The 27741-nt window shown below is 44.1% G+C and overlaps 1 protein-coding gene across 2 annotated transcripts in view; it reads right to left on the bottom strand.

The window, feature by feature from the left end:
* NEGR1 (neuronal growth regulator 1) overlaps window positions 1-27741 on the bottom strand; it is a 293921-nt gene that overhangs the window by 97004 nt on the left and 169176 nt on the right. For both annotated transcript variants that reach the window (XM_037404657.1, XM_037404659.1), the window contains exon 3: window positions 11045-11170. In XM_037404657.1, the coding sequence (XP_037260554.1) occupies window positions 11045-11170 (126 nt within the window). The remainder of the gene's footprint in view (window positions 1-11044; window positions 11171-27741) is intronic.

Below are 27741 nucleotides of genomic sequence, written 5' to 3'. Positions count from 1 at the left end.
AGCCCGGGTGGGGAGCAGGATGGAGTGGGGCAGGAGCAGCTGGGATGGGGCCAGGCAGGCACCCTGCGGGACAGGGCCGTTGCTCACAGCTCTGCTGATGCCGATGGCTTTTATAACCTTTCCCTCCTCCTGCTGCTGTATTAAAATGATGCACCGCAAATGATAGGCTATTCTTTATCGACTGATTATCTGTTTGGCTCAAATACATTTGTTGATCCCTCCCGCTTTATAGGACTCTTCTGCCTGCAGTTTGTGGAAACTGGAGTCACTACGAGTTAAATGAATCATTAATGTCTATTGTTTACATATTCTTCATAGCCCTCAAAAACAACACCATTTTTTTGTGAAATGTGGGTTTTAGAAGAATTCTTAGTATGTTTAAAATATGATTACTCATAAAAATGCCCAGAAGAAATGATTATGGGAACAAAACAGGAGATGCTGCAGGTATGGTCAGGATGAATGTGGCCATCTGCTGCTTACTCACTGTCACCTCCCTGCAGCATCTGCATTCATCAGCCGCCCAGCCTGGGTTTGCTGCCTGCCTGCCTGCTGCCCGCCCGGAGGGGATGTCCCAGAATAAAAATAAAAAATAGCAGCATCTCACTGCATTTTAGTAGATTATCTGTTACTTTTCTCTAAAAAAAATTGTGCAAGCCCCAAAGTTGACACACTTTGTTCAAAGACCAGTATCTCCCAAAATAGCCCTGAGGGTCACTATAGCAAAGGAAGGGGAAAGAGGGTAAAACGTACAGTTGCTTGGTTGGTTTTGAACATTAAAGATTTTGTTTCACTGAAATACCTTCTATGATTCATAAATCACTTGAAGGTGCAGTGTTTCTCAATAAAAATGAACTGATATCTGAGGGAATCAACTAAGCATGTACCAAAAGTCTAATTTTCATTGCATTTTATGAGTTATTAATGAGTTCATCTACTTCATTGAAAAGCAAGAAAAACTATTTGCTATAAAATTATCCATAATATACTTATTTCTGTGCAATGCTTTTGTACATTTTAGTTTGAATTTTTGTATTTCACAAAGACTGTAATCTTACTCTTGATTCTCAGTTCCTTCACAAAGACCCAATTATTTGACCATCTTAAGTTTGAATATTCTTCTCCTGACAACTGTATTTTAACAAGCACTATTTTTTTCAGACTGTTAAAGATTTTAAAAAGATATGAGGATTTCTAGGAATACCTTTCTGCTTTTTGAAGGGAGCTCAACTTCTGGAATGGTCCTGACAAAATGACATTTTTCAGAGAAGACTTCCTCAGAAAGCCCCTGACCACAGACAGCATAATGTCACCTGACACCAAAGCAATGGACCGTTGAATACTGAGTGCAATTAATTGGATCAAATACCTAAATCTAGGTACTTACAAGAATGGTACTTACAAGTATCACTAAAAATAAAATAAATAAAATAAAAGGCAAAGCCCTATAACCTGAAACCAAAGACACTGTCTTTGCATTGGGAGAGGTGTGGTTTTGGAATCTTCTGGTGTTTTGTTTGTCCCAAGGCAAAGGAAAGAGCCACAGCAAGCAGATACGTTGGGCACTGCTGCCTTTAACTGTTAATGAAGCTCCTCATTTACTGCATATAGAGCTCCACGCCATTCCCCCTTGAATTCTTCGGAAGCTGCCAGGTATTTGTTTGATATTAGGGAACCATTGATGTAATGGCATATGATGCCTTTACCAACTGAAAAACTCCCCTTCAGGATCACAAGCCAGGCCATTAAATTCATATAAAATACTAATCACAGAACTTCAAGTCCCCAAACGGTTGTAAGATGGACCGATCCACCTATGCCATCCCCACATGCCCATCGGTGTGATATTTAGCTGGCCCACGCACATAGCTTTCTCATGCAGGGGCTGACAAAAGACCCCAAGTCCCCCCCAAGCCACCCCGTGTCCCAGGGGATGTGTGATTTGGGTATTTTCCAGGGAGGCCTTGCTCATCCATGCCCAGGGGCAGCTCCTTGCAGCGCAGCTGCAGCTGAGGCAGTGCTCAGGTAGGAGGCAGCAGTGCAAGTTTTGCATTTGGGCTGTACAACCCCCAGTAGCTTTGCATGCCAAGAGGGGTGCGTGGCAGTAGCTCACCCTGGGCTGAATGAATAACACCAATTTCGTGCCGGACTAATTGCTGAGGTGCCCAGACCCAGCTGGTGTGAGCAGCAGCCCAAGCATTGGTGCTAACAGGGACGTGTGTCAGGCCACCAGGATGGAAGTTTTCCTGACTCATGGAGGTCCTGGCCAGAGCTGGTGACTGGGAGAAGTGGGCATCCCTGTTCAATCAACAGCACAAAGCAGTGGGCTTGTGTAAAGTACCAGAACAGGGAGCTGTAAACCCAGAGCTGAGAGCTGCGGCGCTTCCTCAGGCGGCACAGAAAGAAGAGTTTAGTCAAGGCAGAAAAAGAAGAGGTGTTCTCTCCAAACCCAGACCAGGAGCAGGACATAAAAGCTTTGTAATGCCCAAGGCTTCTAAGCCCTAAATTAATATTATCTTTGTCAGCCCAACATGCTGGCATGGAAGGCGTGACTTCTGAAAGCGGCTGTGCCAACACGTGCAGCACACAGCAAAGCAGCACCCGCAGGCTCCTCTGGCAGCTCGGGGCGGCCGAGAGCACATCCCTGCCCCTCCTGCCTCCCGATGCTGCGATGGGTGATGCCAGCCGGTGCCAGCGGTAAGCGGTGTGGCAGAGGAGCTGCCAGCTGTGCACAGGATTCTCCTGCATATCTCCTCTCTCCCACCGAACAAGTGAAAACCTCCCTGATCACGGTCAATCTCAGCCCGTCACTGCTGAGTGTCCCTGCCTTGGTCTGTCTCTGAAGGTTTCCTGGCTTGTCTCCAAACCTTCCAGCTTGGTTTGCAGGAACAGATGTTTCGGCTCAGTCCGGTAATGCTTCACCTGACCGAGGAGGGCAGCACTAAGCGCCATAATGAAGCTACCCGCCTGCAAGATGAGTAATGATGGGCATGAGGGAGGCATATCACTGTCATTGCTGATCAGGTTAAATCACTGAATTATTTTACATTCCGCTTCTTAGACACCTAAAGGGAACAAGCTTCGCTTTTGGTCTAATGCAGCAATAAATCTATGGCCATTTAGGAAAGGTGGCTGCATGTCACTGCCACTCAGGATGCCGCATCGCCACCCTGTAGCCCATGAGAACATCACCGGCTCCAGACTCAAAGGTTCATCTCCTGCAGTACATCACCTTGACGGAGCGATAGCTCCATAGGGAAAAACCCTTCCTCACCCTTAGGGCTCTTATCCAGCACCTGGAAGTAGATGCCATCACTGGGAGAGGGAGACAATGGAACAGTGGCTCCAGGCATTGCAAACCCAAAGCCATGAACCAGGAAACAATAATCACTGGGCAAAGCAGACTGAGCAAAAGAGGTCTTGCCGGGTGGCAGTACTGCCAGGCTGCTTGAAGTACCTGCTAATTGGGCTTTGAATTACAAAGTCAGGAAAATGTGGTTCAATAAGAAGATCCTTCACACAACTTGATTAGTGTTGGGAGCAGCTTCACTGCGCAAAGGCAGCGGCTGAGCGGAGGGTGGCTGAGAGCAGCTTGTCACAGATCAAAAATTATATAAAGCACAATTGCAAATATATCAGAGGGCAACAGTGGTGTAAAATAACCCTTGCCATCAATGACATCTGCTCGATTTGTAGAATTTAGTAAGACAAAAGACACAAGGCAGAAACTTCTGTTTCTAGAACTTTCAGCTTTAAAACTGTTTTCAAGCAAGAGACGGAGCATTTTAAAAGATGAGCTCATACTTTGTACACACACAAAGCCCTGGAAATCTGATAATAATTCATGTCAGTTCAGTATTTTCAGCCTGAAAATCCAGGTTCAGAGAACTTGCACTTCAACAAAATACTTCTTATTTCTGTCACGTGTGGATAACATCTGAGAAATGGTGGTTCTTTAGCAGAAGTGCAAGTGGAACAAAATATTTGACATTCGCTTGCTCATGTCAGGCTATGTTTATTTCTTAGGATTTAGCTAGAAGTTTTACAAAAGCCTCTCTGCTCCCCCCTCCCCAGCATCAGCTTCCCGCAGCAGGCTGCTTCGGGAGGGGTCTCACAGGAACCGCACTGCCTGGTCGGGGACTAGCAGTGCCTTTTGTCCTGTAATTGAATTGAATCAGCTCTTAGGCTCATTCCTCCCAGACAGCCCTATCATTTGAGTGCTCTGAAGATGTATTACACTAATATATCGTCAGAACGACATTGCTATGATGATACATTAATGCAATACATCTTCACGGCTTTAGGGCTGTCCAGAAACAATAGGACGGGCATTAGGTTCAGTTCAGTCATATCACACTCATGCACACATGCCCCGGCGGCAAATGAAATGTGTTGGAGAAGAAGAGGAGTCATCACATGAATATGTTCAAATCTAAATGCAGGCTAATTTCTGGATATGTGTAGCTTTCCCCAGTGTTAGTGAAAAATCTGTTATTTTGCATGTGCTAAACAGTTCTTACAAGGTTTTCTGGGGGGTTGTTGGGTTATTTTGGAAACACTTCAGTGTCACCCTTCTCTGGAAACAGGACTGAATGAATGAGGAGTGTCCTGGCGCTAGGGATTTGCCTTTCACTTGACATGGGGAAATCTGTCTTCATTCAGCTAAATTCACAGTTTCTGAAAATCTGCTCTCACAAACGCTTGCACATTCATACAACCGGTTTACCCTCACGTTTTAGGAAAATAACCAGAAATTAGACTGGAAGCGATAGGGATAAAACTGTGAGAAAAGGGAAACAGAGCAGGGAAGAACTGGAAAATACGAAACTAGAAGTCACCAGAGATGATGCTGAGGAGCCAGGCTGAGGTGTTACAAAGGCAGAGGGGGACTGTTCAATATGAGCAAGCCACAGAAGCCGGGATGATATAGTCAGGAAACACCACATGCAGCTACAAAGAAAACAGGAGATTCCTGTCTCAAACTAATTTTATTTTTTTTTTTCCCCTGCAGCCAGTGACTGTGAAACCTGCTAGCAAAATGTACATCACACATCAGTCTCCTTGCTGAGCCAGTGATGCTCAATCTCTACACTGGCAGGTAATGCAGCATAACAGGGGTGGATGTGGAGACTGAAACACTGCTGAGGACCTAATGTGCGCCATGTGGGGTGCCTGGGGTGGCTTTGCTTTGTTGTGGATCGGTCCTGGTGGGCTAACTCCCACTCCTGGCAGGACTATGTGAGGTTCACTCCAGGAGAACATCCACCAGGTTTCCTTCCTTTGAGGGAGTGGAATTCACGCACTTTGGTTGCCTCCCTATCGGCATTTGAGTTCGGACCAGGAGTGCACTTTTGAGGTGCACCTCTTGGTCGCCCTCACTTCTTGCACCATGCTTGGTCCTGCAGAGCGTAAGTGCAGAGCCCAGCCTTGTGCGTGAATCCATTGGGTAACACCACCATGATGCCAACAGGAACCAACTAGCATGAAAATACTTGTTTGAAACATGAAACTTGATTTAACAACACTCGTGGTAAACATTACGATTGCAAAGCCAAGCACACTGGACAAAGCCAAAGGTGAGGCTACTCCTGCAATCTTTTTATGCCCTTCTCTCTATAGATACATTTGATATAGACCCATCGTGGTCACTGTTGTCTAAATACAGCTGTGCTTCATTTGAAGCACCTTGCTTCCCCCAGCATCTGCCCAGATATTTAGCTAGTTTGGCAAAACATAACCGACTGCATCTGACCCACTGCACCCCTGCTCTGCCTGCCCTGCTAGCTCTTGCTGCCTCCTGTGAGAGAGAGCAGCTTCTCTGATGCCTCTATCCATGTGCTGTATTGGCAACAGCCAGAACAACCCTCTGGGATGTGGAGAGAAACCCCCCCACTTCTCTCCATTTGCTTAATTCAAATACAAACAAATGCAATTCCCCTACATCTTGAACGTTAGACTATGCTGGGAGTGGCATTTCAAGAAGTAGCATTTTGTTTTAAGGGAGTTAGGTAGAAAAAGTTTTGCTTCTTCCATAAGACTTGTTGAAACTATGTAATTTAGCCTATTTTGTATTTAGAAAAGCCTGGAAAATGTTAGGCTTTCCCTGAAAGCAGGTCCCTAAGCAGCAGAGCGCCCAGGTGGTGTGTGCTTCTGCTGGCCCCAGACCGGCTCAGCGTGGCTGCTCTGCTGGACGCTGCCCGAGCATCCTGGCTGCCGGGCCCTCTGAGCCAGGAAAAGTCACCTTTGCAAAGGTTTGTCAATACTTAAGCGGAAAAGATTTTTGACATACAGCACCCCAATTTTGCAAAGCAGGAGTACTTTATCAAAAGCTTCCTGAATGGCTTTTGTTGGCATGGCTCCTGGCGGCACCGGCAGTGCTTGCTTTTCCGGAACGGCACCGTAGCACCTACCCACCCTGCGTGCACAAGTGTTAAAAGCTGGAGTCATGTTTCAGGTAGACCTTAATTCTTTAAAATTCTGCCTTCATTCTTAAACTATTGATGGTGCACTTTGCTCTTAAATGTCAGAACAAAATAAGTAATACCTGCAATTTCTTCAGATGACATTTCAACAATACCAGATTTTCAGATTACAGACGCCAGCCCGGTGTTTCTTATGGTGTTACACTGAATGTGTAGATATTGTGGATTTACATAATGGGTTTGTATAATGAATATTTATATAATGAAATCATTTACATAATGACTGCAAGTTAAACATGCACAATAAAGATTCCAGGCCAATAATTTATGTACTAAGTTAAAAATCACCTCTAAACAAATTTTATTTTTATTCCTATGAAAGGTTCATTTTCTCCCTGTTCAAAAAAATTGAATCCGACCTTACCCAAGTAAAGGCTGCACCGATGCAAATCATGATAATATTTTTGAATTAGTCTATATTGAATCATTTGTATTCAGAGATTTCAGTTTCTTATCTTTTAGTAGCAGCTTTGACAAACAATTTCAGAATATTCTAAATATGATTCGTTAATATAATTTAGTGTTGTAGTTTAGATGCAATGTTTGCATGTAAGCCTCATTAGTGCCACTGGGAATTACGGGAGAAAACTGGTAGAAATTACAAAGTGCAGATGAAGCTTATGTTTAGATAAAGGTAATTTGCTGCAGACAGAACATAAACTGTTGCAGAAATCTGGTGTTTTCAACTCTCTTGCATTTTGTTTGCTAATAAATCCAGGCTTCTTGTTTGCCAGGCGGATATGTAATTGGATTTGAGTGCCATTTATAACTGTCTGTACACCAGAACATACACCTGAGCACAAAAGCGGTAGGTACGGTGTTATTGAAATGGAAAAATTCTTCTTTATTTGGTAGACTAGCAGACAGAACACATTCTGTGAATTGTATGTTTGCTTCCATCACATTTTACAAGACCTCTGAGCAAAAAGTTATTTGGATCCTATGTTCTCCCACTTCGGACAGAGTTCTGTCCATTAATCAACCGGGGGACACCCAAGGCACATCCCAGTGCTCTGCAACAGCTGCATCGGGGCTCACCTCTCGGAGGGAAGAGGTGTTGTAATGATGCATCCCTGTAACACAGTATTTGCAATGAGTTTGCCAGGCCTCAGCACTGAGCCTTGTCAGAGCATTGCTGCCTGGATTTATCCTGCCCTGCCCATGGCTTCGTCTTCCTTGGTTCAGCTGGGGCAGCGTTTCCTCCAGCTGAGCAGGCGTCCCCAGCTAACCTGGTTTACCTCTGCCCTTCTGCGGTACAGCCACGATTTTACACAGCCAGCAGCAGGGAGCAGTTACTCGGTGTGTAACCAGGTACTTCTGACTGTTGCACAAAGAAGCAATGCAGAGAAACACGGGCTGGTGTGGGATTGCAGGCTTGAGACATGGGGACAGGGGATGCAATGCAAAGGGGGGCAGGCACGGGCTGGATAGAGATGGTCAGGGGCTGCCACAGGAGACCCCACGGCTGCGAACAGCTCACCCATGGTCAGCTAAAAAATGCACATTTGGAGCTGGACAAAGCAAGGGTTAGGGGTATCAGAGAACAAAGGGATTATATGGGACGTATGTAGAAGGCACCATGTGCCATAAATGAGGATGTAATCTGGAGCTGCCGAGCAACAAAGAAAGAACAGAGGTGTAAAAGCACAATAGCAAACATTTTAAAATGACCCCAAACAGATCCTAAAGGGAGGAAAAAAACCCACCTGGACATAGTATTCCTCCCCCCAAAGCATCCCGGGTGCTGACGACTTGCCGTAACAGTTCCCCTCCCAGGATGAAACCCCCAACCTTCACCAGGAAAAGGATAGAAACTAAGTGTGTCTATAAAAACTTTAACTGCATCAGTGTTCCTTCTTTTTTGGTAAGTCATAGAATCACAGAATGGTTTGGGTTGGAAGGGACCTCTGAAGATGATCTAGAACTAGTCCAACCCCCCTGCCATGGGTAAAGGATATCAAATCTAGGCTAATAATGATTCTTCAGTTAAAACTTTTTTTTTTAATAACTATATATATATATATATATATAAACAAGCATTTTTTTGTTATTGTATCAGTTATACTTCCTCTTTGCCCATAAATGAGACCGAGCAGTTCACAAGCACCAGTGTAAACACATCTGGGGGTGTAGTCAACCAGTCACGCCACCAGGAGATGTTCCCAGTGCCACCCCAGGCAGCAAGCCCATGGCAGGTGCGTATCCCACTGCGTTTACAATAAATAATGCATGCACATATTGAGGGCACCCCCAGGCAAGAGAGACATGGACATGTTGGAATGAGCGCAGTGGAGGGCCATGAGGATGATGAAGGGGCTGGAGTATCTGAACTGGGGAGCAGCCAAGGAAGGTGGGGTGTGAGCCTGGGAGGAGTGGGCTCTGGGGGTCCTGTACGTGAAGGGGGTGTAAATGAGATGGATCCAGAGACACAGGAGATTCCACTTAAACATGAAAAAAAGCTTTGGAAAAAAGCATGGAAAAACCCATGAATAAAGTGAGTGTGATCAACCACTGGCACAGGCTGCCCGGAGAGGCTGTGGCATTTCCATCCACGGAGATATTCAAAGCCAATTGGACATGTTCTGACCAGGCCGTGGACCAGCTGATCTCCGAAGGTCCTTGCCCACCTCAGCCATTTTGTGATTTTCTTTTTTTTAAAATACCAGATTTGTTAAGCCCTTTATTATTTCTTAAGTAATAACACAAATTTGTTAATTTGTGTTTCATCTAACCTACTGCTTCCTGGTGAGAAAGTGAGGGATGTGACAAAACCAATCCAACAAGCCACCCTTCCCCAAACAGAATCCTAAAAGGAGAAGGTGCATGGGATCTGCAGGGTGACCTGCCAGCTAATTGGTCGAGATGCTTTAGCAGAGAGGATGAAACAGAGAGCATATGGTACATGGATGTTGCTGTCTCCTATGGGCACGGTTCATACATGCTTCCACGAAGGGCTGAGAAGGCAGAATGAAGCAGGCGTCGGGCAAGGGCAAGAGAACAAAGCACAGGCTGTAACTGCCTGCCCTTATCTCTTTGGTGGTGAGCAAACCTACCCGTCTGCCCACAGTGTGCTGTGCTAGGCACTTGGCAAGGGCACATCATCACTGCCCCATGAACGCTGTACCGTGCTGTCTTTGATTAGTTTTGTCCTCAAATTTCATTTCAGTTCTCATTGTGGTAAATGTAATGGGTCTGCAGCCGAGTGATCGCATTTTTCCTCTCAGTCCTTGTTCTCGGTCCTTTGGTCAAGATACAAAATCAGTGGGTTTACCGAAAGCCCTTGTGATTGCACACTAATTTTGTCTGAATTCAAGATGTGGAGTACCTGATTCCTCCTCAGACCCCTTCTCCAGCCTGAGTGCACTAATTCTCCTTTTCTGCTTTTTTCCTCTCCAGGAAAATTGCAACAGCTCCTTTCTGGAGACAATCTAATGCTTTAAGCTATTACTCTAAAGTATCACCACGGTTTCCAATAAAATTTTATTTGACATTTAGTTAAAATCCATTTTCTGCTACAAGTGAATTTTTTTTCCTAGTCCCTTGATGGACACTTCAAGCAGAATTCATTGTCATTGTCTTAAAGGTCAGAAGTTGGGGTTTTTTTTGCAGATCTTGCTTTGTAAAGCAAGCTGTTACTCAGGATTATGAGGCACTGTAGCAAGCTGTGACAGTCCATGAAACCATTCTTCACTGCAATTACATGGATTTCATAAAAGTTGTGTGAGCAAACAGAAAGACCTTCACTGCAAAATCAATGATCATTGTAGAGTCCCTATGAAAGAACCAGTGCAATCCCAGTCTGGCATGCAGCAGCCAGCGGGCAGCGGGGAGTATCTCCTTCCACAAAGACAAAACCCACCGGGATTTCCAGGGCCAGCAGCTCTGAGACAGGGAGCAGGGATCTCCCCACCTCTGAGCGAGCCAGGTCCTGCTTTGCTCCAGGGAGCCAGTGGTGCTGGCTCTGCACCGAGTCAGGCAGGGTAGAGATGCCTGTGGCGTTAGCTAAATGTTTACTTCAAATACGTTACGAGAAATTAAAAGTCTAAATGGAAATACTACGCAGAAACTATACTTTTAGATGCCATTTTGTTTGCAATTTTTCATACATATGAATTAAACTGTTTGATAAAACCATTCTAATAAGCCATGCTGTAGCATGGGATACTGGTTCAATGGCAGTTACGTTAAATTTAATCTGTTGCATGATGTGTTAATGTTTTTAACTTTCATGCCTACTTCTAGAGAGCCCTGTGTGCTCTTGATTGTTTCCTTGTTTTGATTTTAATTGGAATTGTTTGATAAATGTCTGCAGCCTGTTAAAACAGGCTTAAAAATAGATTTAAGGTGTCTTTATTTCTACACTCCTGTGTTATGGTAGCGTTATAGTTTTCCCTGATCGCAGCTGAAATCTCAAGAACCTTTTGTTTTCTGAAAGTCCAGTTAGGCACACACTTTTTAAGGCATACCAGAGTGATGCTGCCACACTTCTGAAAACTGAAAATGCAAAACCTGTTACCGGTGGAATGTTGCAGAAAGCACCGGTGACAGACAGCTGTGCTTACCAGATGGGGAGATGTGTCTCCAAGAAATGGAAGGCTCTGGCTTCCCCGTGGCCAGGCACACCAGGGTAACATTGCTTCCTTCGTTCACAACGATGTCACTTGAAATACGAAATATCTTCGGAGAAACTGCAATGAAAGAAGGAGAAAGTTGTAACAGAAAGCTGCTGAACCAGTGCAATCCCACCAGACACGGCGAGCTGAGGAGAGTTGGGATAGCTGCTGTCAGTGATAAAAATACATCCACTTGTTGAAATATAACTGTGCCCAAACCCTTGTTTAGGTGTGACCACAGCTATTTCCATCACGTCTGCAGAAGCTCAGCCATGGATGCAAAATGCTACAAATAAGAAAGCAGCGATTTCCCCTGTTTTGTGCATAGCAGGTTATGTTACTGAGTCCCCAGTAAACCACCACCGATGGATGCTCTTGTTTAAAAGAAGGCTGAGCTTGCTTGTGACATTTTGAAAAGAAGATGAAATTAAGTTTTTCTTGCACTTTTAAAAATAAAAATGCCTATTACATCTATTCCATGTGTACTTGGAGGGTCATATCTGTAATTGGAGAAGACTAAAATACATCTATTTCTGTTGATTTGTATTGTTTTTAGCCTTGCAGTAGCAACACAGCTAAGAAAAAAAAAAAGCTAGATTTTTTTCTTCCCTTTCACCAGCAGAATTCTCCCTTAAACTCCATTTTCTGTGCTATTTATTTATCTGGGCATACAAGAACAGAGTTCCACATGGGTGGAAAATGATGGAAGGCATTAAATGGCCTACTCTTAAGGGAATACTTTATTTCTTGTAATGTTGCACATGGAGGAAAGGAACTCAGGGACCCGGCAATGAAGGCAGGAATTCTGGATTTCAGAATGAATCTGTCTTTCTAAAGAAATATGTATTTCTTTACATGGTGTGTTATTACATTTGATATAGAACTCAAATAATTGCGGTAACAAGGCATACCCTATTGACATTGCTCAAAAGCACTCTTCTCTATATGAAAACCAACAAATTTTCTGCAAATATCTGTAAAGGATACAGCTGTTGTGCATGGGTGTTTCAGAAACTTCTGTAACGACTGCTTTAAAATCAAAGTGCTCTGCAAGGTAAGTGGGTGCCAATAAAATGAGGGGAAAATGATATTTATGATCTTCCATTTTCCTAACCGAAGTCTCTGTCCAGCTGGAGCTTTACCCTCCTGAGTGCCACAGCCCCTTCTCACTGGTTTGCTCCAATTTGCCACGGCCAAAATCCCACCATCTGAGCCTGCACATACACATTTGCAACCTGGAACACATTGTTAGCGTCCTTTCGACGTACTTTAAAAGTACAGAGCTTTTTTGTATGCACAGACTGGTCTTGGGTGCTCTGGGAGCGCAGATGCTCTCCAGCCCTTTCCTTGCTCCAGCAACTGGAAGTATTTCAATACTAGAAAAGAGCTGGGGTCAGACAGAATTAAAAAAGCTGGAAACCCTCAGTGCTTGCCTGTGGCTGTGCACTTGTGAGCAAGGAAAACTAAAAGCCTGTGTAGGATATTTTTAATTAGCAAACATTGTCTTTAGGGAAAACGAAGGTCCGGAGAAGGCTGAACCTTCCCCAGTTCCTACAGCAGCGAAGGTTGGTATTACCCACCCCTGAAGCTCAAGCAGGTTTACACAGTCACTTGGCAGAGGTACACCCCTGCATTTGCCACAGTCCAACCCACAAAGGTGACACCCCCCTTCCCTCCTGCGCCACGACCTGACAGGCACACAGCTCTCACAGACCCCTCGGAGCCAACACGCACGAAGAGCCATTTCCACGGAAAGGGAGCATGCATTTTGCAAAGCCCTGCAATGAACCCGTTACTCAACTGCCTTCTGCAGGAGTCCCTCCCATCCTAAAGGAGACTGTGGGCAGCATCCCCCCCCCGCCCCCCCCCAGCTGTGCCATGCCATGCCATGCCCCTTCCTTGGGGTCTCCCATGCCCTGGAACAGGCACGTTGGCGTTGGTAATAGAGGTCTCACCACTCCCTGTCCCAGCCCAAGCTAAATATCATCAATGTTTCAGCTCAGCAGTAGACAAAAATCTGAAAGGAATTCATATTTATGTGTAGGGTATGAAAAATAAATATACTTTCTAAAGACAGCTGGTGAGGGATCATTCTATCTGAAACGCAGAAATCCATCTGAGAGCAGGATATCATGAGTAATGGGGCATATGTAGTGGCTTTATTCAGTCTACAATATTTTTAAATTATCTTCCTAAATCTGAGCTACTTCTTTCTTTATCCTTCAAGAATGAAAGTACTTCCAGAAAGTCAAGTAAAAGAATCAAATAACTCAAAACAGTTCTTCTCACAAGTAAATACATACAACTGACTGACGCAATATCTATTTGGAACTGTGGAAATATCTTCCAGATTAAGTAAATGTTACAGTGTAAGATTTCCAAAAGCATTAAACTTATTATTCGAGGTTCTGCACCTTTGAAGCTAGAAAAAAAGAGAGATTTGCTCATGTTCTGGCATTACTGAAGCAGTACCACAGAGGGATTTTTCACACCTGACACCTAATGCTCTTTATCCAAGTGATTCTTATTTGCCTTAAACTTGTCAATAACTGTAGCGGAGGACGTGGCTGGAGCCCGCTGTGCTGCTGTGATGGAACCTGGGTGGCCAGTACGGACTAAAGCAAACTAAAGGAGGTCTCCTGGTGCTCAGGCTGTGCCAGGGTCGGGATTAGGTTTAGTCCAGTCTCCTCCCTGCATCCATCACCAGAAACTGGGTGGCTGAAATATGCACTCACTTTTCAGTATACCTATTTAATTAGTGCCACTGGTAAAAACAGATTAGAAATACAAGAACATTAATTTCAGGGGAATGGGGAGCTCTTGGCATGCTCTGTTGCTGGTCCTTCAGCTCAGCTACTGCAGATGCTGTCAGCAGAGTGGCATAAGGATCCAGCATAGAAGCTGGGCCATATGTGCAGTTGTAATCCAATCTCACAGAGCACAAATTTCCAAAGAAAATACACTGACAGCCCTGCCATGGGCAGGAACCTAGGACTGAAGGAACGGGGTTTCATTCAGTTCACATGGATGAGCTTGCTTTTCCAAGGTAAAGATCAACATGGTCTACCCTTCTCTGTGCTGCCTAAAGCAAGCGTTGTCTTCGTCCTCCATTGCCTTTTCTCCATGGATTTTATTTGCTCTTTATCGTTCACCTCCTTTCCAAGTGTCCGCTTCTCACAAAAAGCAGCACATTGTCTCTAATCTCAGCCCCCCACCCTGGATTTCCTCCTGCAGATCCAGGTCGGTCCCTCTCCCTGTCTGGGGACAGCCACTGGCCCTGGCTGTCGGGCTCACCTTCCCTGCCTCTGGCTTTGCCTACTGTGTTCAAACCCCAGACGGATAGTATTTTGTCAAATATTTTAATTTTGGTAAAACCATATGTTCTAATGGCAAACACTCTGAAAACCGTCCCCTGGCAATTCTACATGTAAGCCATGGTTATGGAGCACAGAAATTGATATGAGCAGAATTCAACTGTAGTAACGTATTTATGGAATATATGGCTGGGGGGGTCACTGGGATAATTTGGTCTGAGCTTAGATAGTCACAGGCTCTAGGAATTTTCCCAGGAGCCTGACTAAAGTATGAGTTTTAGAAAGCTGTCTAGTCTTATCCTGGTGACTCCAGGTGATGCTCACACTGCCACATCTGGTAAACACTTTCAGTGAATACATACCCCCTCACCGCCGGGAAATAGCATCTTTGTTCAAAATTGCATTCCACTAAATTCAGCTTTTGGAAATCAGATCTTCATAATGTTTTTGTCTGCCAGACTGAAAATCCCCCTTACTATCAAGTGTCTTTCCTATGACGAAGGACCCATACAACGTGACAGATCACCTCTTTCTCTGCAGATGATTTGGGCACTACAAGCTTAATTTTGGTAAGGCTTCCTAGATAATATTTGGTTCTCCCTTTTGAGGAATATCTGAATCGTCCTGAAATGTGGACAGTGGAACAAGGCATAATAGCTTAGCAGGAGCCTTACCGACACTGTGTACAGAGGTAAACCCACTACTTTAGCTCAGCTTTGTTTCTTCTTTCCCTGTGCAGTGATTATCACACAGACCATCATTCCTATTGCCCCTCCAGCTCCTGCCGTGGCCAGCCTTGGGGGGAGGGAGGGGGCAGGAGGCACCGAAGGGCTGAGGATGGCTAACTGCATGCATCTCCTGCGTGGTTAAAAAAACCCAGTTATGTATGCTACTACAGCAATGTCAATACCTGGAGGCTTCTCTCGGTCCCATTGCATGTCCACCTGTGACAGCCTCCTGAGCAGTACTATGGGAACCTCCTCTTAGTTTCCCCTTTAAAATTGCATATCCTGTGGAAAAAAACCTTGTGTCCCCAGTGGGAGAAGGGTAGTGTCCTCAGGGCTCTGCCGCAGAAGTGACCTGCCTGCTGTCCAGCGTCACCCTCTGCCCTACCTCATGGCAGCTCCGGTAAGATTTTCCCCCATCAGCTTCCCCACCATCCTGCTTTTTCACCTGCATATTTGGAGGAGCTGTTTTGTCTGCTCAGATCTGCTCCCTCTGAAGCCTGACTGATTGATGCTGATAGGAACTGAGTCTCTGGCTCCTACTTCTTCCTGGAGTCCAGAATTATGTGTGCCATTATTCTGCAAGCAATTGACATTGAGTCTATAGTTCATTGCAGGGTCTCATTTCTCATTTTCAAGGACTGGGATTATATTCTTAGTTACATTCACATGTACATAAATGATGCAGCATAATAAAGCTTAATAGTGTAGTGGGAATGACTGTAGGGTAGAGCTGCTTTTGTAGTTGCTGTTGCTTTTTTGAATGTGGGAAAGGATGTCTTGTTTTCATCACAATTCAGAATTACCATGTAGAAATTCTGGAGCCTCAGCATAAATGCACTCATCTTGTTTCTTAAAATATGGGCTGTCTTACTGCCCACCCCACCCCCCACCCCCCCCCAACTGAAATGTCCAAATCTACATAGTATCAAGATTATAACATATGTGGCTGGACATACAGCTCTGATTTTCTGATTTTTTTTTCCCAGATAAAGGTGGTGACAAGTTAGTAAATACATTTTTTTATAGTAACATTTATTAAATCAAACAGTGACCAACTTTCTTTTCAGATTATAATGTAATCAGTCCTGTCTTATCTACAGAATATAGCCAGTCCCAATAAAACATGTGAGAGGAATTGGATTTTAAGTACAGAAGTGTTACATCTAGGAGTGTGGCAAGAAAGATTTTATCACCAGAATCGAAGGAACCACCTGCTTCACCCCTCCCAGGTGTTGCAAGTGTAGCTTTGCACTCACATTGCCTTTGCTGACACTTTGCACACTTGCTTTTCAATAAAGAGTGATTTTTTTTGGTGAAAGAGAAGTATTATACAGCCTCTTTTCCAGAATCCCCAGTACCCTTCAGTTCTTCATCCAACTGCTGGGCTGCATCCCCACCTCTCTGTCTGCTATGATAATTTCATTTTTTCCCTAATTATAATTTCATAATTAAGCAATAAACACAGCAGGGGGAGAGAAGATGTTGTTTTCAGCAGCTTAACTGACCATTTCTTTTGGACTGGAATTAATTTGTTGACCAATCCATCTGTGCAAATGATTATGCATTTCTAACTGCGAATGGGCAAACAGCAACGTGCACCGGAGTTTGCAAACCACGGTGGGGGCAGCGCATTTCAGAGCCCCTCCTGCCCGAGGCACGCAGCTCTGCTGCACCGCACTGTCTGAGCACAACACACGCTGCCCAGGGCCTGAGCTGCAGCGGAGCGTTCTGCAAGGGATGCTGGTGGAGAAGCTGTGCGTCCCAGAAGTGCCGTGCCTGTCGTGCCCCAGCCTTTGCTTCTGCAGAACCGCTAACGTGCAATCAAATGCATCTTTCTAAAACCGGTACAAATCTCAGAAGGCAAACCCCTCCCCTCAAAAGCACACACAAACACACTCCCCAGGAGCAGCTACCAGCCCCCAGGGGTACCTGTTCCCCTCCATGCAGGGGCGAGGGGCAATGCAACACCCTCACGGCACAGCCCTGCCACATTTCTTCTTTTTTACAGATTTTCTGATATGGTGGCACAGACAGGGTACCACAACTTTTGGCATTCCCCCGCACACAGAAGAAATGGGCTCCTCCAAATAGCATTCCATACTCCTTCTGATGAATCCCAGAGTGAGACATTTTCAGCCAAAAGGTAGGTGGACTCCATCAGTTCTCCTCCTGCAGCTGGCTGGAGCCTACAGGACCCCAGTGCACAGTCTCTGCTGGTAGCACTTCACACCCCTGCACGTTCTATCCCAAATATGCAAGGGCTCAATCTGGTTTTTAAATGTGCAGTATTTTATAATAGCTTTTATACTATACATGAGACTATGGTTATAAACATGTACGATCTATTGCATTTGTGCTAGGGAGACAGATGCCCCGGTGCAAGGACCCCTGCCCAGCACCCTGCCCCATGACGGTTTCCCACAGCAGGCAGACACGGGGCACCGTGCTTCCCCGCCGCGCTGCAAACACCCCGATGTCATCGCCACGCGCCCGGGGCAGCACTTTCCTCTCTCCCTTTATCTTTCATGTCTGCATCTCGGTTAAGTCTTTTTCCTCGTGCCCCGTTAGATGAAGTATTACAGAACTACCACTGAGCTTTGACTACGGAGAAGGAGGAACCCCCCCCCGGCAGCTCTGCACCTGCAGCACTGTGTGCCTGTCCCAGTTTTATACCCACTGTGTTTTCGCACTCAGCGTTGCACAGAACACAGACCCCACCGTCCTCGCCTTGAGGGACACAAAATCCCAGTGGACAAACACTTTCCAGATTTTGCTGAAGACAGGAAGGTCTGATCCAGAAGAAGTCTGCACACTTTTGTTTCTTTTTGAGGCTTATCATCAGGAATTCCACAGTCCTTTGATTTGAACTGTGACATGGTAGAAGACGGAGAATTTTCTCCAGACTTACAGAGTGCAGATTAAGTGATTTTCTCTTAAGTACATGCTTTGTTCATTTTCTAATTGACTGGGCTCTTCTTTAATCTAGGTTTTATAGCAGGGAAGTCAAATAAAATCTAGCAGAAGATGTCTGTAAGTCTTATTACAATGGCACTGAGCAGGTCGCATCATTTATGCACTTCCAAAATAGAATTAGAAAATAGATCAATGCAAGCCATACATAAAGTAAAATAATGCACTAGTCAATACCGAAGTGTAGTATTGCTGTATAATATCATTCTGTAAAACTACAGAAATGATGCAATATGATCTAGAACTCATGAAAACCTGTAGATTTTATTTTTATCTATGACTTCATGGGAAGATCTTCTTTCCCACGATAGAAATTGGCTTCTGTATTATTTCTGGACTCTCACAGTTTGAGGCCAATAATGATTCCTGGTATATCAGTATGCTGCTAACTTTTCTGCTCTTTACTGACTGATAGGGATCATTACATTCAGATCACTAAAATCCGTGGATTTTATTAATTATGATTAGAATATCTATGCATAATCACAATGGAAAGTTAATATTTAATGAGAATGAAAAAATGTTTATTTTGTGTATGTACTTCTTGTGATACCTCTAAAGATTCTGAACTACGAGCAGATTTAGCTTTTAATATCTGCTACACTGAGCTTTGAGTGCAGATTAAATCCGTTGCAAAGCTACTCTCCATCTCAACAACTACAATCTTTCACCCATCCCACATGGCAACTGTGAAGGTCAGAAGAAAAATTAAATATAGCAGTGAGTAAACATTTATGCAGTATACGGATTAAAGAAATGCATAAAGAGCAAGATAATAAGCAAGGATTAAAGTTGAGTTAAACTCCCAAATAAATTTTGTACAGGAGTCCAAAATGAAAAGCACTTTACAGTCATCTGTCATTGTTTCTTAAAATGCTTTTAAAGGAATACTTTCCCATTTAGGACGAAGTATATAGACTATTTGTAGAAATTAAATACAGGAGACAATCAAATCTAATCTGCTTTCTATAGTTTTATCCAAGTGCCCTGCTGCAGAGACAGGGACTGAGCGAGAAGCCTGGGGGATTGCCCTGAAGGTGGAATCCCTCCCTTGGCAGGAGGCAGCACCAACAGGGCTGTAAGTGCAACTGTGCAACACGCAGCGCGGTGTTAATGCAAGATACAGCCTGGTACGGGATCTGGTATGGGATCCCTGGTGCTGCCCGACACCGGCGGCGGGCACAGAGCACCAGTGCAGTGCGGGGGCCATGGACAGAAACCCCTGTGGGTACCTGGTGTGGCTGAAGAGTTATTGCTAAGTGATGGCCAAGCAACTGTGAGGCCACAGAACGGATTTTCCAGAACCCACATGACAGTCTGATTTTCCAGTTCAATATTTTGAGTGATTTGGGACCAATTCCCCATTTACAAATTTCAAAATAAAGAGTTGCCCGTGCCCTTTCAAGTGTTAAATGTGCTTTAGTCTTTAATAATTTTCTGGGAGTCAAAATAAATCAAAATCAAAGCCAAAGAGTTGTGTTATCACAATAAATAAGAAAAATGATAATTTTTTATTTGCTGATGAAATACAAGGCAAGACTAAACATTTTGAAAAAAGATTTACATTTCAGCGAAGCCTCATTTTCTGTTCAGAAAGCAGTCTGTTACATTGCTCTACTTAAGTTTGATCAATTGAGAGAAAAATATGGGAGCAAAAGACAATTCACCCTCACAGGTAGTCATGCAGGCGAGGTGGCATCTGCAGTGCTACAGTATGGTCCTAATGGGCAAGCCCATCCTTACGCAGATTTAACACTCCACGCCCCCCGCACCCTTCCTTCATGTGCCTGGAGGAACGCTTTCTCTAAACGGTTTCTGTAAATGACCGACAATCTGAAAATTTCAGCATTTTCCATCATTTCTTTTCTACAGTTCTTTGTTGAGAATAGTTATTGTACTTGGCTTTCATAAGTAATTTGTCAGCTTTACAGGATAGGAAAAAAGAAAGAGGAACATACTCAAAAAAGTTGTTTACCGGGTTGGTTTGAACAGTGTTTTGTTTAAATATTTGCCAAAGCTTATATCCACTACAGCGTTAAATAAATTAATCACCTTTATTAGAAGTGCATACTGATAGAGCGTGGCATGAGGGACACAGCAACATGTTTATTTTCCCTTGGGCTGTTTATAACAGAGGGAAGGAAATTTGTTTCTGTTTCCAAAAGCAATTAAAACAAACGGCATGAGAATGAAGTTCAGACAAGTCTTAATAGAGAGCTTCTATAAAACCAAGTGTGCAATAATAACGATAACGTTAATAATAACAATCATAATTTTATTCCACTCTCATGCCACTGAAGTACAATCCATTGGAACCAGCCCATCAGCTCCAAAATAGCTCCTACGTGATAACAACCCACCGTCCAAGTCCAAATCCCAGGGCCTTGAAGGCAAATAAAGCGGAGGCTCGCGGCATCCCCCCCCAGCTAGCTCCGCAAAACCCGCTGCGAATTGCTGACACTGCCCAGCTGGGGTCTGGCACTCAGGGTGGGCTGTGCCCCTGTGTCCCATCCCCCCCAGTCTGGGTACCCTCCTACCTGGACGGTGTGATGCTGCTCTGAGCCACCAGGACCTCGCTGAGCATCGTCGGGGTGGGGTGGGGGGTTGGGGGATGATTGTCCATGATGTGCAGATGAGCCCGTAAAGCACTGGGGACTCCTTGGCGATAATGAACCCCGCTACCTCAATGTAATTTGTAACCATTAGTAGTCAGGAAACTAGCTGAGCTGCACTTGCAGCCAAAATGTACAAAAAGAGCTCAGAAGAGAAAGGGATTATTATCATCTCAGGCTCCCTGCGTTTTAATCTCCTCATCGGATGTTTCCCTCTGACTCTTGGGAGCAGGTGACCCTCTGATCCCACCAACCTGATGAATCCCACAAAGCTCCTGCAGCCTGTGTCCCACCCCCCAGCACGGGACCTGTGCAGCGTGGGCAGCATGGCCGCAGCAGCAGGCATGGAGGCACCGCGCTCTTCCTCCCACCAGTGCACACCATCCCTTGGTGGGGGGCACGGAGGCAGTGAGACCATCTCCACATCTTCCTAGAGCCTGTCTTGGAATATAAATTTTTTTTCCATGTACACACAGATTTTGTAATATTCCCTGTACATCTGCCTTCCAAAATTCTAAAAAAAATATTCAACATTTGAATTGAATCTTTCTAATTTCAAAGAAATTCTGAATTTAGCTGTGAAAATGTAAAGTAAGCGGTTTGTCAGGCTGTTTTGAGATGTTATCAGAGGCAAAACTCATCAGGTCTTGACTTGGGCTACTGATCCCTAGCAGCGGATTCCACCAACTGCCAGCAGCAGGTCCCTGGTGCCTCCCGCTCACCCCAGCATGGTAGCGACGTGAGCAGGCACAGGGCTGGCTGCTTTCCTCCGAGGCGAGGTGGCCAGCGAATTGGCCAGCGCAGCGGGGCCAACGCACAGCCCCCAGGGCTCCCCACCCTTTGGGAAGGGGACAGCTTGCCCGCGGCAGGCGAGAATGCCACGTGTCACTGGGGGTTCCCATCAGCTGCAGCTCTGCCCCCCCTGACTGCAGGTCAGGGACCTTTGGGACCTGAGCTGTCTGCTGTAGATACTGAAAAAATAAGGTGAAACGTTGCTTTCTCTCTGCAGACAGAGTAATTTATTGCTTTGCTTTCCTAATATGCATATTGATTTCATTAACTTGTATAATATGTAGAAATCACTAACATGACATAAGAAATAGATTATTGTTCTTCTTTTTATGGCTTGGACATAATGATTAGTTTTTGTGACAAATACATAGAAAAATTAAAATGTGCTTATGAGGGTTATTAAAACCAGTGACGAACTCCATTTGCCACTAATTGAGAATCTATATGACTTTTCAGCTTGCAGTCATCAGATACCCCAGCATCTGGAAAACCTTCCACTTTACAAATGATTCTGTTTTCCAAAAGTTTTCATGAATTTTAGCATATGCACTCGAATGAAGATTTCTTGCAAGAAAACCCTCATTTCCTACTATTCCCTTCTCTTCCCATTTTAGTCAGAAGGACAAGCAACTTGTGACTGAATAACAAGACACAACCACAACACCCAAATGTGAAAAAAAAGAAAAAAAGAAAAAAGGACAATTAATCAAAGGAAAGTTTTTGTAAAAAAAAATAAATCCCAGGTTTAAATATGGTTATTAGGAATATGTAATACGTTCGAACTGGATGTGAATGAAAAGTGAGGGACTGCATTAACAGCTAGGGTCTTCGACAAGCCATCCAACCATCTGCAGAGCTCATCAATAACCATTGCCAAGCAACAAAAAAAATAATAACATTGCCAACCGCAAACCGCTGTGACTGCTGTGAGGTGTATTAATTAGCAGAAACAGATGTAACTTATTTCCAGGAGATTACACTGGCTGATGTCCCACGCAACAGCTAAAGCTGCTAATCCAGCACAGTGGCTAATTAGCCAGCGAGGTGTCTGAAGGTGCTCGTGAAACTTCGTCACTTGCTCTTGACCCCCAGCCCAGCCATAAATCCAAGCCTTTTTTGATGTGGTTTGCGGGAGGATATCCTCCAGCCAGGGGCTTTACACAGAAAGTAGATGATACCAAATATTTGTGACCTCAAAGTAAAAATGGCAGGGTGGCAAAGAATCCCCTTAGAAGCTGGGATTTGCACAGATTACTCTCGGTCAAGAGGTTAGTGAATGGAAGTCACAGTATTACGATGCAAAATTCATAAATTATAATAAATCAGTGTGCTTTGAATGCTTAAAAAAGCAAGGAACTATTTCACTGTTTTAAAACACCTGTAATTTTTTCAAAATTTTAAAATTATTCATATCTACATAAATCTTACACCTCTCTGGCAAACACGTACACAGTTTTCATTCTCAGATCTGTAACCAATTTTGATCCCCTAACCACCTCTAAATGCCACATCTAAAATACCTTATCTTAAAATAAAATCAACCGTAAACATCACAATTTCTTTTTTCCAACAACATCATTTTTATAGTTGAACATATTGCACCATAGCTTCTATCATAAAAAAGATAATTGTGCTTTTTAGAGTTATAAAATCATTTGCCAACAGTTAAAAAAACTCACCCTTGCTCCGCTTCTATACATTCCCCCCCTGCAAAGGGCACGTCCCAGGAGACAGCAGCCACTGACACTAGGATTGTCAAACAGGAGTTTGACAAATCAACAACTCAACAAAACTTAAACTGCTGCATTTTAAAGCAGAGAATTTCAGAGAAGAAACCCTTCCTGGATGAAGTCCCATCCCAAATTCCCAGCTGGAGGCAAAGGCTAATGACGTTTTTCTTTGGGAAGGAAATTTTTTGAAAGCCAGTTATTAGTGGAAACTGCAAGTTACCAAAAAATAAAAGTTCAGAATTTTTCAAGCCATATTCATCCAGGGAAGTGGTTGGTTGCCCCTGTGCCCAGCAACACTTTACCGGCCCTAGACATGGATCCCTATGAACTGGGTGACTGACCCAGGGCATCACACCTCCTTGTGGCTGCTGGAAAGAGCCGGTGGAAGAGGAAGAGTTCACATTTTTGGAGCATTTCAGGCACACGTTGTAAGTGTAAGGCCAAGGGCAGCTCATGGATCATTAACCCTGGAGAAATGCACGCCCCGAGACGGTGGGCAGCTCCCCCGTGCAGCGCAGGCAGCATCGCCTGCAGCAGTTCAGCCCCCAGCTCCTCCCATACCTGCACCTTCCACGGTGACTCTAACTGCTTATGAATGCAGAAAAATGCAGGTAACCATCCAGATGACTCTTCATGGAGCATCATTTCTTGTCCAGCTGAAGCTCCATGTTGTAATCAAAAGTTGCACGAAGATTTTCTTCATGTTTGACCAAAATAAAATAATAAGGTGAGCTCAATATTTAGTGGGTTGTAAAATACCCCCAAAACTTACATGATTTTTAGACTGTAGTTAATACGGTTTATAAGTCAGCAGAGTAAATAATCTAAGTAAGTAGAAAACAACCTGTGCTAGTGTGGCACAAATCTTCATTTATGTGACAATCAGTCACCAACTGGGAAAACTAGGATTTTTTTTTCTTCTTTTTTGCATTTACATGATTAGTTCCTTAACAGCAGTGTGATTGAAGAGCATTGCCTAAAGGTCCCCACCTCTCGCTTATTAAACACACTTTGTCTTGTTCGCAGAAGAAGCATTGGCACACTGGTTCTGATACAATAAATTATGGGTGGGCTGTGAAGAAAAATGGCTATATCTGGATCCTTCATTTATTTCCAATTCATGTCAACACTAAAGCATGAGGAAAACCTCATAAAACTGGCACTTTTTAAAGCTGTTGATTAATCTCTTTTCCTCTCACCCCTTTCATATCATTACCAGTATAACCATAATTCGTATAATGTAATATCCTTTATGTTTTAACTATAATTCTTTTATCGTGTATTATCTGTTTGCAGTGATCAGTTTATTTTAGACCAACTTGAATATCAGTCTCGAATTACAGAAAAGAAGACCCACATTGCCACGGGAACATGCTAACACAGAATTGGAAGGAAAAGTCAAATTAAAAATGTGGAAGCAAGTATTCCCTCTGGTGTTGTACCAACAGCACCCTGGCGTCACAGGGGCAGCAAGGCTTCCTGGAAGCGGGTGTTGGCTGGTCAAGGCTGACACAGCTGGGTGTACATCTACAAGCTTCTTCCCAAATCACTCATTTCAGCACAGAACTATTGGCCTTTACCTGCTCTGCTTGGGGCAGTGGCACTTCTCAACGGTCGTGTTCTATTTTAACCTCAGCAAAAGTTTATGAAGGCATGAGAGACTTGGAAAGATGTCAGCAGTGGCAGATGTGGCACCTGCATGGGCACCGTCCCACCTGCTGCCTCATTAGCCGCCGAGCTGCTAATGACGGTGGTGTGCACCTACACCCCTTGGCTTGGGGGGTGGGGTGGGAGGTGAATTAAAATAGTGTATTTATCTTCAGCAGCAATGTCTCAAATAAGTAAATTGATTGGGGTTGGTCAAAACCTACTTAAAATGAACCATGCCTTAAATACGGGAACCGAATGAAGAGTGAATTTAAACTTCAGAGCGGTTTGCTGAAGCCAGCGGGAGGTTCGCCCATCAAAGTGAGGCTCTTTACTGCATCACTAAACCAGAAACACGGTGGCTCACGGCAGCGTGCTTGCTACGCGCTGCTTCTTGAAGGCTCAGACTCTCGCCCAGGTTCTGTGGGCGATGGCCCCAGCGAAGGTGGGACTGCGTGTGAGCGAGGGCAGGGGCAGGGAGGGCTTCTTCCATCATATTTGGAGGACTGTTACCAAGCCAAGAAGCCATTCACAACATGCGCATTGGCATAAATTTATCAATTCAGAGGGTACCACTGCATAAAATTTCAAGTAATGGAAGCTGCAACAAAAGGGATAAATGTATTACTAAAATTGATGAGGAAAAAAGATCAAGAAAACCTTACCAGCTATGTATCAACTGTATTGCTGTGATTGATTTTCACTTAGAATATCTAAACATTTAACTAAGAACTACTTCAATATTTTTTCATAAATACTTTAGTAAGATCTAAAAAGTTTAACAAAAAATAAGCTAAAATATGAGGTGGATTTTTTTCTGTTATTAAATACTAACAGGGATTTTCAGGGACTGTTTTTACACTGTTGTGCTAATACCTCTGGTGCTTACAGTCCATCCGTGTTCTTCAAAGACTGAAAATAGAAGAGCTCAACCAAATAATGTGTGCGGCATGTATGGGAGAGGTTGGCCCCAAGCTGGACTCAAACCCCCACTTCTCCGAGGAGGGAATGAGATGTGTCTCCAGGCACAGCACATCTGGAACAAGTGTGTTGGCCTAAAGTGCAAAGTTGTGGCAGGGAGGGAGGCGATAGCAGCGCCAAGGTTTCACCTCGCCATCCAAGCCTGCTCTGCAAGGCGGCGAGGATATGCCCTGGATGAAGGCTGATGGGCAAGGTTGGTTATGATGCTGAAAGTTCTTTGAAAGACGTACAGAACAGCTTTCTTTCTTCCAAGCAAATCAGAGGGTCTTCATCTCTTACGCACAGTTATTTTGTCATGCAACCATCTCTCCACCACTGAAGCAGCCGACTCTCTGCAGATAATCATTCTTCAGTTTCTGATGCCATAGATTTTCCCTATTTTCTGTGACTCATATTGTTCACTTGCTAAATGTAGAGAGAAGGGAAAGGATGAGCACTTGTTCTCTCTGCAGCTCTTTCATCACTCTCCTACACTTTTTTCTTTTTTATTACGGTACTCGATTTATCACTGAGAAAATACAGAAAAAGAAAAGCTATATTCTTTGCCTTGAGATGGATTTGTTATCAGCGGTTTGATGCTTTGTAAAGCAGAAGAAATGCAGAAAACAAACCTGCCATTTTTGTTAATTGATTTGCAAAAATCCTAGTTTTAAATCAGAAAAAACCTTACTGAAGCAAAACTCTAGCAATATTTTATTTTTCTTTCAAAACTTTCCATCTTTTCCCCTTCTGTGGAAAGCCATTCCCAGGTGCCTTGACATCACCAGATTCCTGGGTCCCCAGGCAGCACAGTCCCCAAACCTTCGACAGGTCTTTGGTTTACAGCAAAGGCAACCATTAGGGTGAGCAATCCCACACTAACCTCACTGGCTAAATAAACACTGGCCATCGATCCTGAAGGATAAGCCTCATTCCAGCTGGGGGAGACCATCAGAGGTGCCTCCAGCCGCCCTGCATTAGAGCTCCCATCCTTGGCCAGCCTTTCCCAGGGATGGTTTCCATGTTCCCTTGGGTGCACAGCCAGTATGAGACGTTGGGTTTGGCCGAATACGTTCTCCTGTAACACCGGCACGTCTGGGGTTTTAACCACAATTTCAGCTGTGCTTAGCAAGCTAGGAGTAATTAGGTACTTCTTTGTTGACTGTCTAATTACTCTTCTCAACTTTTTTAAACACCACTGAAATTGGTTACAAATGAAAAGCAAATCACTTGATTTACAAAAAAACCCTTACTGGTTCCTGATACTAATAACACCGTAATGGGATGCTGCGGTGTTATGTCTTTCTGGGATGAAAAAATGAAATAAAAGGAAATGAGAAAAGCATGTTTCTGCAAGCCATATAGTCCTCGAAGCAATCATGGCCCATAAACCAGCAGACGTGTGCCTCGTGCAGGTGCTAGCGGGATGCTTTCTAGCCTCAGAGAGAATCCTTCATCCAAAATAAGGATTGTCAGAGTATGGATAGAAAAAAGAATTATTTTATTTGGAAATGCTTTCTGTGCAAATGGGGATGAGATTTGTGACTGTGGGATTACACCTTTATGGTCTTTTCTTTTTAAAGACAAGGCGAACTGTCATGGTGAAACATCCCTTGGGCACAGAGAAGATGCAGAGCAGGGCTCCCATTTTCCATCCTTCATACTGTGTTTTTCCCACTACCTAGAAAAGTTTTCAGACATATCACAAGCACCTTTCAGTAAGCAATGCTGTTCAATCAAACCGCAGCTAAGGATTTAATCATGTAAATGTAAAAAAAAAAAAAAAAAAAAAAAAAAAAAAAAAAAAAAAAAGCAGTAACCTACTGGCTAAAACTAAAGTTCTCCCAGTTGGTGACTGATTGCTGTCTGAGCAGAAGGTCTGCGCAACAGACA

This window comes from Falco rusticolus, chromosome 11, assembly GCF_015220075.1.
Source record: "Falco rusticolus isolate bFalRus1 chromosome 11, bFalRus1.pri, whole genome shotgun sequence".
In the NCBI taxonomy this organism is placed as follows: Eukaryota; Metazoa; Chordata; class Aves; order Falconiformes; family Falconidae; genus Falco; species Falco rusticolus.
This window is presented reverse-complemented; position numbering and strand designations above follow the sequence as displayed.